The sequence below is a fragment of the Paroedura picta genome, chromosome 10, assembly GCF_049243985.1.
Source record: "Paroedura picta isolate Pp20150507F chromosome 10, Ppicta_v3.0, whole genome shotgun sequence".
Taxonomy (NCBI): Eukaryota; Metazoa; Chordata; class Lepidosauria; order Squamata; family Gekkonidae; genus Paroedura; species Paroedura picta.
In genome coordinates this window covers 34142125-34157113 of record NC_135378.1, presented here as the reverse complement: position 1 = coordinate 34157113, position 14989 = coordinate 34142125, and the positions used below count along the sequence as shown (strand labels likewise).

The 14989-nt window shown below is 41.5% G+C and overlaps 1 protein-coding gene across 4 annotated transcripts in view; it reads left to right on the top strand.

Moving 5' to 3' along the window:
- MTUS1 (microtubule associated scaffold protein 1) overlaps window positions 1-14989 on the top strand; it is a 115302-nt gene that overhangs the window by 27711 nt on the left and 72602 nt on the right. For all 4 annotated transcript variants that reach the window (XM_077302110.1, XM_077302111.1, XM_077302108.1 and 1 more), the window contains exons 2-3: window positions 1428-3580; window positions 5474-5654. In XM_077302110.1, coding sequence (XP_077158225.1) covers window positions 1568-3580; window positions 5474-5654 — 2194 coding nt within the window. In that variant the 5' untranslated portion in view covers window positions 1428-1567. The remainder of the gene's footprint in view (window positions 1-1427; window positions 3581-5473; window positions 5655-14989) is intronic.

Genomic DNA, 14989 nt, shown 5'->3' with positions numbered 1-14989 from the left:
AAATAAAAGATTGGTGAATATGGTGTATATTGATGATTAGTGTTGGACTATGATATGCAGGGCCGGATTTACATGAAAAGAGGCCCTAGGCTATTCCACTTATGTGGCCCTTTCACCTCCCATTTTTAAGTTTGTAAATTATATGAGAGAGAATAAAATACATCATTACTGTGATATATATCAATATGTTAAATGAAACATGTTGTGATTGGTACTAACCTTTATAAAAAATGTGGAATATAGGCTCCTCTTGATCTTGAGGCCCTAGGCTGAAGCCTAGTTAGCCTATAGGAAAATCCGGCCCTGACAATATGAGACAGCCAGGATACAGTCCCTCCTCTTGTCAGAATCCCCTGATTATTGCCATGGTTTACTGTGTCTTAGCCTTGCTGTAGACATCTTCTTTGTCCTTTAGCCCTGAATTGTCTGCTAGATATTCAGTAGTGTAACTAACAACTGTTGTTATCATAGTAAGTAGTAACACTGGATGCTCCAAGGTCAATTCTGTGTATGTTATCACTGTTGGACACTTTCCTGGACAGTTTTCTAGTCTGTCATCCTGACACCTCTGTCGTGGAAATCCGCCACCTTGGGCCAGTCATTCTTTTTTTGCCTAATGTTGTGAGGGCAAAATGTTGGTGAAAAGGAGGTATAATTGGGCAAAATTTATTCAGTAATATAGTGTAATACTCTTTAACACTTTTAAAGAAACATGTTGCCAACTGCCTTGCCCATGGAATAGATCTCTGAGGAGAATCTTAGTGGGCTACAATGCCATAAAATCCAAGCTATGAATCATAATTTTTCTCTGGGGAAACTGATCTCTATAGACTGGAGATGAGCTCTAATTCTGGGAGACCCTCAGGCCCCAACTGGAGGTTGGCATCTCTAGTCAGTCAGTCTCTTACCCCGTGCATGTTCTTAAGAAAATGTATAGAAGTCAAGATACAGTAATGCCTTTTCAATTGCAGTATTTTCTTCTGAGAAATACTTTAATGAAGTATTTTTAATAATTTCATTATAGGGGGAAAAATCTGAATGCGTGTTCTTGTCTTGTGCTGTTATTTCTAGCAGGTCATTCAAAAGCAGCTTTATACCAATGTGTGTTCATTACTAATAAGGATTTGACTACATTGTTTAGATATCTTTTGTTCTCAGGTTGGAAGCCCTAAAGTCTAAAACTTTAATTATTGCCCTTCTATGCATACTTCCTGGTGGTAGGTGGGGTACAGGACATTGAAATGAGTGTATCTGATTTCAAAGGAAACTTGGATAAGATTGGGTTGTATGTTCCCTTGAATCCAGTTAAACAAGTTGTAGCAAACTTAAATCTGCATTCCATGAGTCATGATTAGTTCTAGTTAGATCAGGGCTCTTATTTGTATTATATTTTTAAATATTTCATTTTTCCATATCTCCAAAACTAGATCAAAGAGTTGTGCATATACTTGAAGATCCCGTAATCAAGAAAAATGAATTAATGATCCTTGGGAGAAGCTTTACAGAAAAAAACTTGCCCTGAAATCCTAAACTTCAAACTTGGACTATGCTAAACTAGACATCAAACATGAATGTGGAAGAGTTGGAGGAAATGGCCTTACAGCCTCCTTTAATCATAAGGGATGAAAATGGCAATAAGTGTATGTGTCCTAATGCTGCGTTACCCTCACTAAATGGAAGCCCTGCTAGCCAGTACCAAAAAGCAGAACACGAAGACTACATAGAAGTAAAGGATACAAATGATCTGATCAGTAGATCAAGCCTTCCATGCACTGAAGCAGAAGACATGCAGAAGGTTTTCAGTGACTACATTTGCATGGGGACCATGGATTTAGAGGCTGTGCATATCCCGGCTTCCAAGGAGCAATATTACATGCATGCCTTGAAACAAAATGTCACAGAACCAACAGGCCTTCTTATAGATGGTCTTGCAATGACGAATATTCAGAATCTCGGTACTGAGGAATCTGTGCCTTATTGCCAGGCAGATCGAACGCACTTTGCTGCTGTGGAGTTCAGTCAAAGCACGGCAATCCAAGATGAATTCGATTGTTCTCAAAAAGGACAGGAAGGAGCTAGCTCAAGTGAGTTTTTCGTTACAGTTATAAACTTGGAGAGCAAACGTAATGAAGAAGGATCTGGCCATCAGGTATTTGTATCTTCTGGGGAAATGAATGCAAGGGACAGTTTGACAAACAGTGTCAGCTCCTGTCAGCTAGAGGCCCCTGGCAAACACAGTATGGTGAACATGAACCTGGGTAGGGGAACCCCACTTGCTAATGCTCTTTCAGAAACTGGAGAGAACGTCACCAGTTATATTGATTTGGTATCGCAGAACAGGGAGTGGTATGAAAACCAAGGACAGCAGGATGCTGAATGGGTAACTCCTCGCTATAGGGGCTCACTAGAACTGGAACCATTTAAGCGGTACAAAAGTGAGCCTTATATGCACAGCACACCTGAGCATGATGAAGATAATAAATGGGCGGCCAAACACGGAAAGTTTGGTGCTGTCAATGCCTTATGCCCTCTGGCAATACAGAGTTTTGATGAGCAGTTGGAGAAGGAGCTTTGCAAAGATGAGGAGTCTCTGACCAAAGGACCAAATTTCTCAGAAAATGATCAGGATTTTCTTGAGGGAGACGCTCCAGAATCTGAAACAATACAAAAAGGTATACCAAAGCTAGAAAGAGCTGCCCTGACTGAACCCAAGTGTGAGGCAACCTTTGTTGTTTTTAGTCCCATCCCTTGTGAAAATGGCTCTACTTCTTCTTTTACGAACTCATTAAAAAATTCAACCTGTGCTGTTTTTGCCAGGGCAGAGGAAGTTGGTGGTATTTCTAAAGCTGGGAAGAATAACCACATAGTGAAAGAGTGTGCCAGGAGGACTCCATTTAGAAGTAATTCTGAACGAGTCATGGTTAAACCAAACGGCAGATCTCCACTTGCTGCTACCATAACCAAAGCAAGAAAGGCAGAAATAGTGAGCTTTCCAAAGCCAAACTTTAAAAATATTAAGCCAAAAGTTGTGTCCAGGCCCATACCACAGTCAAAAGAAAGTGCTGCAGTAAAAGCAGCACAAAGGTCTCCTCAGCTGTCTACCACTTCATCATCTTCCCCATCGTCTTCCCCGAGGCAAACCTCTTCCATTGCAGTGCTGAGGAAAAAAATGGACTTGGATAGAGGTACAAAAGCAGAAACACCAATGAATAAGACCTGTAAGCAACATTTTAATAAACACTTTCCTAGCCAAGCTCTACATGCTGCAACTCATTCTGAAAATGCTTCCCACAAGGTTACAAAAACAGCTGTGTTAAAACAGAATGTGGAACAGGCCGACAAAGTGAGGTGCCCCAGCTCAACATTCCTCCCTGCTTCTGGGGCCGCTGCATGTGCAAACAACACGGGTGGGACACTGAATGACAAGATGGAAATCGCGGAGTCCTATGTACGGCCTTGCAGTTTGAACATCTGTCCAGTACCTCAAGAGGAGTTCCAGAATGACTGCCTGGGGATTCCGACAGAAAAGTCTGCTCAGGATCCAGGGAATGAAGGCGTTGGACTTGCGCGTCTTCCTTCGGTAAGGATTTTCCCCTTTGAATATATCTTCAGATTGCAGGTTTAAAACACCTACAGGGAAAGGAAGAAACCAAATGAGCTTCTAGAATGCTTGGTGGTTAATCTCGGGCACCCTGGCTTGGTAAAAGCTGTATGAGGTTCTGTGCTTTGCTACTTACAGCCCAAACTTCTGCTGAGGACTAGAATACTCCGTCTGAGTGGTGTAGTCTAAGATGGATGGGATTTGGATGATGTTGCTTTGTCAAATTTTCGAGATGACAGCTATGTAGACGATCTTCTCTCTCAGAACAGCATTAATATATACTACACAAGAGCAGCCTTCAATAAGAGCTCCTAGGAAGTCAATAGCAATTATTTTGTCAGTAGTGATGGCCCCTCCTTCTCTAGTGCCCATCCTGTTGTAGATATCCAGTTCTCCACTCTTCCCAGTTGCAGAGAACTCATGGAAGAGGAATGGCTGTCACTTTATATTGGACTCTGTCCATGGGGAGTAAACAAGAGGAACTTGCATTACTGCTTGTCTCCTTCAAAACCTAATGCAAAATGAGGCAGGACCCTCCTTTTTTTCTAGTTTTTAGGCCTAAGTTCTACCTTTGTGCCTAGCTTAAAAGAAGGAAATATGGGCCTTTCTTCCCTTTCCCCCTACTTCACTGGCCAGTGTGACCACTTCCCTGCAGGGACGTTTTGAAAATATCAGATCATGGTTTTCTGATCCCTTCCCAAATAATCTGTGAGTGCTATGAAATTGGAGGATGGGAAACTTGCTGTCCTGCTATGCTTGGCTTCAATAAAGTCAGAACCAACATGTGTTCCTCTCACTTGTTCTGTGCATACCTGTGGGAGGTTTGCATCCTCATTGTGAGTTTGTTGGAAGACTTGGAGGAGATGGCAGCTATTGACAATTGCTGAATGGCTACTAAGCCCCAAACCAATACTGCTTTGGTTTGCATGTCTCTGTTGCTGATGTTTGGCTGGCTTCAGTGCTTAGAGCAGGGGTAGTCAAACTGCGGCCCTCCAGATGTCCATGGACTACAATTCCCAGAAGCCCCTGCCAGCAAATGCTGGCAGGGGCTTCTGGGAATTGTAGTCCATGGACATCTGGAGGGCCGCAGTTTGACTACCCCTGGCTTAGAGAAAAAGAATCACATTTTGATAGGGCGTTTAACAGAAGATTGACTGTCAGTTCTCTTCCAAGGTCTCGGACAAGCATCTTTCCCAGCCGTGTTACCTTTTACTGTTTTACTTGGAGAAGCCATGATTCAAACTTGGTTGATTTTAGGTACAAACTGAGCTATGACTGCAAATCTTGGAAACATATATGATCCAGCATTGTATGTGAGGTTATTGTTCCCTAAATCTTAGAATCTGCGTGAGAGTGTTTCAAATGAATGACAGTGCAGAATTATTTATTTTTAGTTCTTAACTGATTTGTCAAGTAGCACCCTGTCCCCTTTGAAGCTTTCCTTGAAGTTGTATAAGGTAAATGGTTTTATTGGTTTTAATTATTTTTTGTGTAGACAATTTTTCCCCCCTCTGGTGTTTTGTTAGGAAGTAAAGCATTTGAAATCTTGTGATCACACCTGTTCTTGCATTGTTAAGAAAGATTTAGGTGGCTGCCATTAAATTAAATGATGTAAACCACTCTGAGTCCTTGGGAAGGGTGGTATAAACATTAAATAAAGTTTTAGCCAATAAATTATGCCATGATTTTGAGACTGTCTTTGAGTTCATGTGGGATCAAATTATTCTTCAGTGGCCTTTGTCGATTGTATTCATTGAATTGTAACATGACATACTGCACCTCATAGCAATGCAAAGAATCTGGAATACAGATACTGCTTTACATATTTGCTCAGTATATCTTTGTATCCTGTGTTTTTAAAACATGGTGTAGGCTTCTTCACCGAAAGGAGAGAGGAAACAACAGCCAAGTTTACCTAAGGACCCACCAGTCATCCTGAGAAATATCCCAGATTCCAGGAGGACATTCTGCTCCAGGAGAGGAAGTGACAGTAAAAATATTCATACGCCCAAAGTATCGTCTCCTCAAAGAGCAATTCTACCTTTGAATTCAGGTGAGAAAATTTTTTTTAGTTGGTTTTGTATACAAGTCTTATGACAAGGGATTGCTAAATAAACATGGTTTTGAAAGTTGTGTGTGTGCTAAAAGATTTCTGCAGGCCAGAGCTGATTGAGAAATTTTGGCATCCAGTTCTGATGTGTCTGGAGGGTGCTGGGTTTCATTTGGCATGCTAACAACTCATGATAAAGAATTATGTGGAATTCTGCCTCACAGCTTACAGCAAATATTTTACAGCAGAAATTTTGTAGATCACTTTCTTGCCCCCTTTCTCTGGAAGTGTTTTGCTGAATCCAGGTCTGCAATTTTAGCCTTATTTGGAGTTCAGCCATATTGCTTCTCCCGTGTGTAGCAGTTTCCAATTGGTTTAATCTTGAGATTGAGGGAATGGAGAGATCATGTGACTGCTGCCAGTACGCACTGGTGTGTGCAGTTTATTCTGCATAATATGTGAAGTGGAATTGTTCAGGAGGGTATTTTTTAGAAAACAGTTGGTAGTTTTCCTAGCAGAGAAAAACCAGTTTTTAAAATACTGCATTGTTGGATGTATTGCACTACTTAGCATTCTTTTCTAGCTCTGTCATTTAGTGTTATTCCTTTTGTGCATAATATTAGCTGTTTTGCTTCATTATGTTTAATTCTTAGCGTGGCCCCATTTATCAGTATTTAAACCCAAAGAATGGAGCCATGAACACACAAGATGGATCTTTCTGTAAACCTGAAAGAAAAGCCCAGGTAGTCAGAAAAATCTGAACTCTTAATACACTGGGTTGTTAAAACCTTCCAAAATAATAGAAGCAGCAGTTGTACCTTTACTAGGTTGCCACTATAGTATTGCAACCCTTCAAACCTTGGCTTTTTTCAGAAAAGGGCAGGGTTCCTTCCAGAGCTGTTTTGGACCAGGACCAGGGGCTACAGTGGGGCAACTAGCAACCATGCAATTTGCGTAACTCACCTGGGTGCTTGGCTCCACTGGCAGCCTCCACACAACTTATATGACTTCAGCTATGCTGAGTAGTGGCCACCACACAACTCACTTGAGCCGTTTACAACTTTACAGCTTTGGCAACTTGGCCAAACTATTCCCAGGAAGTGGCTACCAGAGGTTGGGGTGGAAGAAGGGGGAATCTGAGAGAGCCAATGTGGTGTGGTAGTGTTAAACTAGGATCTGTAAAACCAAGGTTCAGAATCCCTACTCTCATGGAAGTTTTCTGGATAACCTTTCACCCTTTCTCATTCTAATCTACCTCACAGTGCTGTTGTGAGAATAAAATGGAGATACTTTGAATCATAGAATCATAGAGTTGGAAGGGACCTCCAGGGTCATCTAGTCCTATCCCCTGCACAATGCAGGAACTCACAACACACCCACAGTGATCCCAATTTCATGCCCAAGTGACCCCCCCCCCAAAAAAAAAATCTCCAGAATCCAGCCTCCTGACTTTCCTGGAGGAAATTCACCTACTGTCCCACAGTGGAGTAAATGAAGCAAATAATACAGTTGAAGACTGGGGCACGGATAAAAGTAAGGCTGGTTTATGAGCAGGGAGGAGAGAAGAGAGCAGAAAAAGGAAAGAGGCTATAATAGCTGCCTGGAAGTGCAAGGTTTCTGTCTTGCTGTTTTTTTTTTTTAAACCTCTGTTTACCCTGAGGTGGACTACTAAGCTCAGAACACGTTGATGGAACTTAGTGACTGTGTTCTCCCAATATGTCTGAAAATGCTGGATGTCAATGTTTGCGGATTATTTGTTGCTTATCTTCCAAAACATCTCATTCTGTTTCATTTGGGGGCAGGGAAGTGGATAAAGGGGGAAGGGGGATGAATGAACCATAAGTATGAATGTGATGAGGAAATACTGGCCTATACTTAACTCTCACCCACTTGAAAGCCAAAATGGTAAATGTTTCTGAAATCTATATAACTATCCTAATTATCACCTTCTTACTATGGTGAACGTGAATGCTCCCATTCAGTAGCTATTGCTCAATAGCTTAGGTAACAGAGATAACAGTGACATGGCAGAGGCCATTGAGCTTTCTGGGTTGAGTGAGCGTTTATGCCTGGCTTTCCTATTGCACAATAGAGTGCTCATGTTGCTGTGCTCTTGCATGCCAAGGGGAGAGATGGGCGGTGGGAACTTCTCCAGTGTTCCGTGTCTGCATAAGAAAGAGCCGTATGCTCCTTCCTGCAGCAGTTGGGTAGCTTCATTTTATTCTGCTGTAATAAACATTTCTAGCCATCAAGTTGGTCTGGGCATGAAGAGCTGATTTTGAAAACATGCCATACATTTAAAAGCCTGTCGATGACTCTCAGCCAGAAAAACCTGCTTTAATTTTGCTTGGCTTTCCCACCCTCTCTACAATGAGAGAGAACAAAAAAAATAACTTCCCTGTGTTATATATACACATGCACAAATGAGTGTGTACGTGTGAGGAGGTGTTAGAAAAGTGTTTCTTGTATAAGACCTATGTATAAGAGAGAACAGATTGTAATTTTTCCAAACCTATAAAATTTCCTTTAAAATTGGATTAAGAATGGTTAAAAAAAATCCTCGTGTTCTTCATGCTGTCTTAAAGTCCACTTTCGGTAGCTGACCTTGGGAAACCAAAATCCCCCCTCAATATTATTGTTAGAGCAGTTCACTTTCTGCATGACTTTCTCTTGAATGGCAGCTTGAACTTCTGTAGCCTTCGGCTCTTATCCTGCTAACTCCTTGTGGCTCTGCTGGATAGGGGAGTGCAAACTGAAAGTCTCATGCAGTCATAACATCTAACTAGATCACAGCCTTGGTCTAGGCTGAACCCAACATAATGCCATCAGTTCCTTGTGTAGTAAATGACAAGAAGAGGGTTTTCTTTTTTACTTCCCTGGGGAGTTTATGGTCTTCTAAGAAGTCACTGTAAGGAACAATCACATTAAAGTCACCATTCATTTACATCAGGGGTAGTCACAACCGGTTGTCCTCCAGATGTTCATGGACTACAATTCCCATGAGCCCCTGCCAGCATTTGCTGGCAGGGGCTCATGAGAATTGTAGTCCATGAACATCTGGAGGACCACAGGTTGACTACCCCTGATTTACAGTATATGGACAGTATATCAATCATTCTCAATGGGTGCTCTGTCTCTTTGGGACTTCCTCCTTTTTGGAGCCTTTCCAAATATATAATAAAATATATATATAAAACCTTTAAAGGTGGATGAGTTCTTAGTCTTATAGCTAGCTAACGTAAGAGGAGGTACAGTATCTCTTTAATATTAGTAGTACCCCAAGCCCCTGAAGCTTCTCTGTATTATATTGAACATGGATGCTGAGAAATACAGGTGTGGCTTGTTAGATAAAGACGATTTAAGGGCAAGCCAATAAATATTAACCAAGGATTTTATTCCATAATTTCTGGTAGAAGGGTGTATATATAAATGATTGAGCACATTTCGTCATAGGTCATGGCACCGTACTTAGTTACAAAGTATATTCAAAATACTTGGGCAGTTGTTAGTGTCTGAAATAAAACTTTGGTGTATTGAGGAAATGGGAGAATTGTGCTTCTATTGAAAGCATGTGTGTTTTTTAGGCAGGAACGTGCCAATAAATTGGAAGTATCACACTATCTCACCCAAAGTTTTGCTCAGAGTTGGACAAAATCCTTCCATAGTGAAAAGAACTCTCCCCTTTGGAGATGGGATAGCAACACAGTCCCTCCTGACTAAATTGTATCCAGAGACTTTTGAAGTTATATTTGTTCCTTAAATCCCACTTTGGGGGTGAGGGTGGGGGTTGGGAGTTAATGTAATTTAGCTATTGTTCCCACATGCTTAGTTCTAGCATGAAGGTTCAGAGTTAATTCAAAGGGTAGATCAAAATAATCTGGTAGGATACAAAATGGATTGGGGTAGAGATTCCTAAAATCTGGTTATCCAGCAACTCTCTTTAGAATAGAGAGTCATGCAGCTCTGTATAATATAAAGGTTAGTCATTGGATCTGAATGAATGTGTCCTTTTAAATACCAGTGTGGATAAAGGGGTACCCATCCTGTAGAGCTATTTCCCAGCATGGTTCAGTCATAACTTGGCCATGTTTAGTATAATTAAGCAATGGAAAATGAATAAGTTTATCTTCCCTTGTCCCCAAACAACCTGTTGCACTAAATATTAAAAAGACAGCTGGTTTAACCCTGGGAGGAGGAGAAAGATGGCCAGAGACAGGTGTGTGTAGGCTCAGTGGGGTGGCAGCAGGCAACACAGTGTTAAATGGCTACTAAAGACAGCAGGTGCACATTCGGCCTTTGTAGTGTGCTCCATGTTATTATGCCAAGTCTGATGTAAGGCCAGTGTAAGGGTGATTTTTCTTAAGTCATCCTTAAGCTTATATCCCTACCCTCCCAGGGAGCAAGCCTTGGAGTGAAGCGGAGGGTATTCCAGGAAGGCACCTTAACTGTGCTTCTGACATAAAATGGAGATACCTCGAGATAGACAAGAGAGGGGAAGAGAAAACAAAATGGCAGAGGAAAAGATATGAGTCTCTGTGCTCTTTAATGCATGCTGTGAGATGACCACCTGTATGTAAGCCTGGTAGATTCTAAACTTGAGGGTTGAAGAAGAAGCCCCTCCCACCTCAAGTTATTGAAAGATTGATGGCCCTTTTTGCCCCCGTGGTGAGCTTGTACCCCTGAGTTGTGACTGCCCCACCGTGTACCACTGGAAAATCTTCCATTTGTTAAAAATAAATAAAAATCATTATTTAATAAAATTAAGCTTGAGTGCAGAATTAATAAAGGACTAATGCCATTGTTAATGCAATAATAGACAACCTTTGGAGCTTCAAAGCTGTTATGTATTTCAGATGTCTATCCTCCAGGCTTGTGTGAAAATATGTGTATGTAAACCAGGGTTGTCAAATTCAAAAGACATATAATAATCCAAACAAAGTAATCAAGTTATGAATTCACCTGAGTTGGTGAAATAAAAATCTAAGCTGAAATTCTTGCTTAGATGTCTCTTTTCACATGGTAGAAATAATACTGTAATTATTAATCTGACATGAAATTAATAAAACAGAGTTACAGTTAAACCAAGATACTCCTGTGACATCCCTGAAAGAGAGCTGTTAAAAACTTTTGAAACCCATGAGTTGACAACATCATGTAGTTATTTAGAAATTATTTCAGTGCCTTCATCTTTTTCTTACTTTCAAACTCCTGTAAGCAAAGTCCATGATATATTTAAATGTTTACGAATATTGCTCCAATAACATAATTTGTCTATGGTTTTGATTTTAATATTTTAAATCCTACTTGACTTTTTTCTTAGCCATGTATTTGATGCTTTTGAAACAAAATTAATGTGGATTAATCCTTAAAATTCGCACTGCCTGCTGGTGCAGGATTTCACTCTTCTTAAGCCCATTGACTTAGAAGGGTATAATTCTGCTTAGGATGTCACTGTTGGTTTGCTAAATAAGTCAAAATGAGCCACTAAATCAGCTTGTGCATTAGTTCTGATTTCAGAAAAACCAGGGCACTTCTTGACTGCAACCTTTGTGATTTTAATTTGTAGTGTTTTAATGCAGACAGAAGAACTGAACCCAGTATAATCAGATTTCTTTTTGGTAATGTCATAATGCTAAACCATTTTGTTCAATGAAATTGAAGTCTCAGCTACACAGGACGTTCAGCTGCACTTTATCGTTCATCCTTCCCTTGCTGCTCATTTTGTTTAAAGCAATGTACAGCCTTGGGTGGAAGAATGGGGTGGGTAGGGAGAATTTTGTCCAGATAATTAACTGTTGTGTCCCTTTCTCCTGTTGAGAACTGTCCCCTCCAGCTGTTTTTCTATTAATCGAAGGAAGAAAATATATAGATTGTTTTCTGCTGGAAGATTCTGAGCAGAAAAGTGGGAGTGTTTTAAGTGTGGCACGTGGTTTAAGCATCCCTTCTCTTCAAGTCCCTTGCTAGCTCTATCCAAATTTGCAGCCCCCTGGAGCTGTTCTTGGTGTGTTTTGTAAAAAGTAGGAAAGGAGATACATGTGACTGCCTGAAATATCTGCTTTTGGCCTCAGCTAGGTATGTGTCTAATACGCCAGTAGTGGTTAAGAGCGATGGACTCTAATTTGGAGAACCAGGTTTGTTTGTTTATTTATATTTCGATTTTTATACCCCCGCTCTCAATACTGTCTTGTGGCGGTTTACAATAAAACAATAAAATACCAATATCCCTCTTTAAAAAACCCTTAACAAATTAATCAGATGGCAGTACTATCGGAGTTCCAGTCTCCCACCCCCTGGGTCCGATTCCACGCTCCTCCGCATGCAGCCAACTTGGGTTAGTTTCAGTTCTCTTAGAGCTGCTCTCACACAGCAGTTCTGTCTGAGATCTCTCAGCCCCACCTACCTCACAGGGGGCCCGTTCAGGGAAGGAGGTGTTTCTAAGATACTTTGGGACTCTTTTGGGGAGTGAAAAGCAGGGTATACAAACCAGCTCTTCTTTTTAATTCAGTGAAAGAATATGAAAGTATTTAAAGAGCCCCCAAACAGCTGATCCTGAGGCTGCAGAAAGCCTGGGAAGCATTTAAAGACCCCCAACAGACAACAGACATCATCAGGATGAGCAGTTTGGTAGGGTCCTTGTCAATTTCTGATTCAAATCAGCTGAATCAAACCCAAATTGATTTCAGCTTCCGTGGTTCAGCTGATTTAAACTGATTGGATTTTTGATTCGGCTCAGGTAAGGCAGGAAGTACCCAAATCAGCACTGATCTGGGTATTTTTCATCTTATCTGAGCGAAATCACCCATCCCTATTACTGACTTCATAGCTGAAACTATGCTGCTCACAGTATAGTTCAAACCAAAATATACAAGATGTGTGAACGCTACTCATGTTAAGTTCTCTATGGTTTGTTTCAAAATGACCAGTGGAGGGACTTGTTGGGGTACCACTCTTTGATGCCTCTTCTTAATAGATTAAATCTCAACCATGTTGTAAAAATACATTTGAAGTTGTTTATATGTGCATTCCTTCAGAGGGATTTCCTTGTTAGTGGGTCATTAACTTGCAAGAACTTGTTAGGACTTCAGTAAACCATTAAAATCTAGTGAATAAGAACACAGACTTTTTCCCACTGTTGTGAAATGCATATAACTTTCAGGTTCCAGGCTAGCAGTTTTGGGTGTTATGCTTTATGGTTTTTGTATCAGTTCTGTTTTTGAAAACTGCTTTTCTTCAACCTCGTAGGTAAGGAATTTGAAGGAAGCATTTATGTTTTTTCAGTGGAGCACCTTTTCTCTTCGTTGCTTACCTTCCTCAAATATCTGGCAGCAACATGAGCAAAACTTGTATTCAGATTTGTGTTTGAAGGAGCTGATGTATGCTTCCATGCAGCCTGATCAGGGGGTTTTCTTCACAGCAGCAAATGGTGTAGTTGCCACTCTAGGAATCATGATTTACTTACTTTCGTTTGCGTCTTGGAGCATTAGCAGGGTTACCTTGCCATCTCAGTAGTTAGGTCATGTGTGGAGTAGAGTCCTCAGTAGTTGATCACCAAAAGAGCCATTGTACTTCAGTGATTATTTGAATCACATTCAGGAGGCAAAGGATCAGATTGCCTCTGCCATGGAAGTTCTCTGTGTGAGGCTGGTCTAGCCACTCTCGTTTTAACCAACCATACATGGTAGTTGTTGGGATAAAGTAAAGAATTAGGGGGAAATTATCTTACAACCAGTTTGGTTCCCCATTTGGGAGAACAGCAGAATGTAAATATTTGAATTAATATAATTTACTGCTGTTGAATTGGTCCTTGATCTTAAGGCTTAATTCAGATGATTTTGTTCTGAAGAAAGATCGTTTCTATTAGGAGGTGAAAGAATGAAGGTCAGTGTTTAGTTTTGTACTAATTGTGTTGATATTATGAAATCCACCATCAGTCTTTTGCCCAGTCCCACATAGGGCTGTGCATGAGCAGGTCTGCTGTTGGAGAGTTTCTTACACCTAAAAGTCTCCAGGGGGTGCTGTGTGTCAAAGCCAGAAAACTTGTTGCTGCCTGGGGACCACATGCTTCCATGCAACAGTGGCCCCACCCCAGTTCCTCTCTAGCAGCCAAAGAAGAAGGTCGTCTTTGTGGCATCTCCAGTCTTTCATGTTGTGAGGAATTGATACCCAATTTGCTGGGGTGGTTTTGGCTTCTGAATTATAAAAGCTCTTTTCAAAAAATGCATCTGTTATGGGGTGAAGATGACTCAAACTGATAAACGTGACTTATGTCAGTTTTGTTTGGGTGAAAAGCACAACATCCCCAAATTTAAGGCCTAGCAATGCTTTACCCCCAAAGCTTAAGGAGATAGGTTATCAAAGCTTAAAGCAACATTGTGGGAGAAAGCCATCATTGGTCACTTAGGAAGGGCGGTGGGTGGGCTGACAAGGATATATATATGTTCATATCACCTGATAATTGTTTAACAAATTTAAAATATATATATTAACAATTAATTAACTCCCACCCATTCAGGAAACCCTTCCAGGGCCTCCAAGGAACCCCAGAGTTTCACTAAACCCTGGTTGAGAAAGCATCCCTTAAAACAGTGGTCCCCAACCTCCGGTCTGGAGACCGGTACTGGTCCGTGGATCAGTCAGTACTGGGCCGCGGCTCTTCCTCGTCCTCCTCCATGGCTGCTGCCTCAGGGGCTGCCCTGCCACTCTGCTGCCGGCTCACTTTGTTGCTCTCCAGCGGCCACCCACTGCCGGGGCTCCCCCTCGGCGTGGCACTGCTGCCAGCGCCCCCCAGCAGACGGCAGGAAGTCAGGGGCGGTGGCGGCGACGTCCCTTAGCAAAAGACTACCCCCTCCCCCTGGGCCTCAGTAAAATTGTCAAGCATTGACCGGTCCCCGGTGATAAAAAGGTTGGGGACCACTGCCTTAGAAGAACTCTGGAATTCCACAGAAATAGAGCACTGTTTGTATGCTTCACTGGTCCTAATAGAGGAAAGAGGGCTTCATCCCAAACGTTGTCATGGTAATTTGTCTCCATGCTATCGTTGAGCCAGTTTGTTGTGCCTGCTAAGCCTCCATGCCCATTTGAATAGAGCTATGGATTCTTCAGCAGCTTTCTTCCATGGAGTACTGTTGATGGAGATTTGTTGACTTGTTACTTGGTTGTCAACCGATACATTTGTCTGCCCCTACACTTTGGATCTGCAGATGAGATGAGAAGCTCAAGTGCGGAAGGCAGTACTTCATTTGCTGTTCTGGTGAGGAGGGCATAAAAGATGGATGATGAAAACAAAAGGTGCACTTCACTGTAATTATTGTTCATTGAGTACCTTCTATGCAGACAAA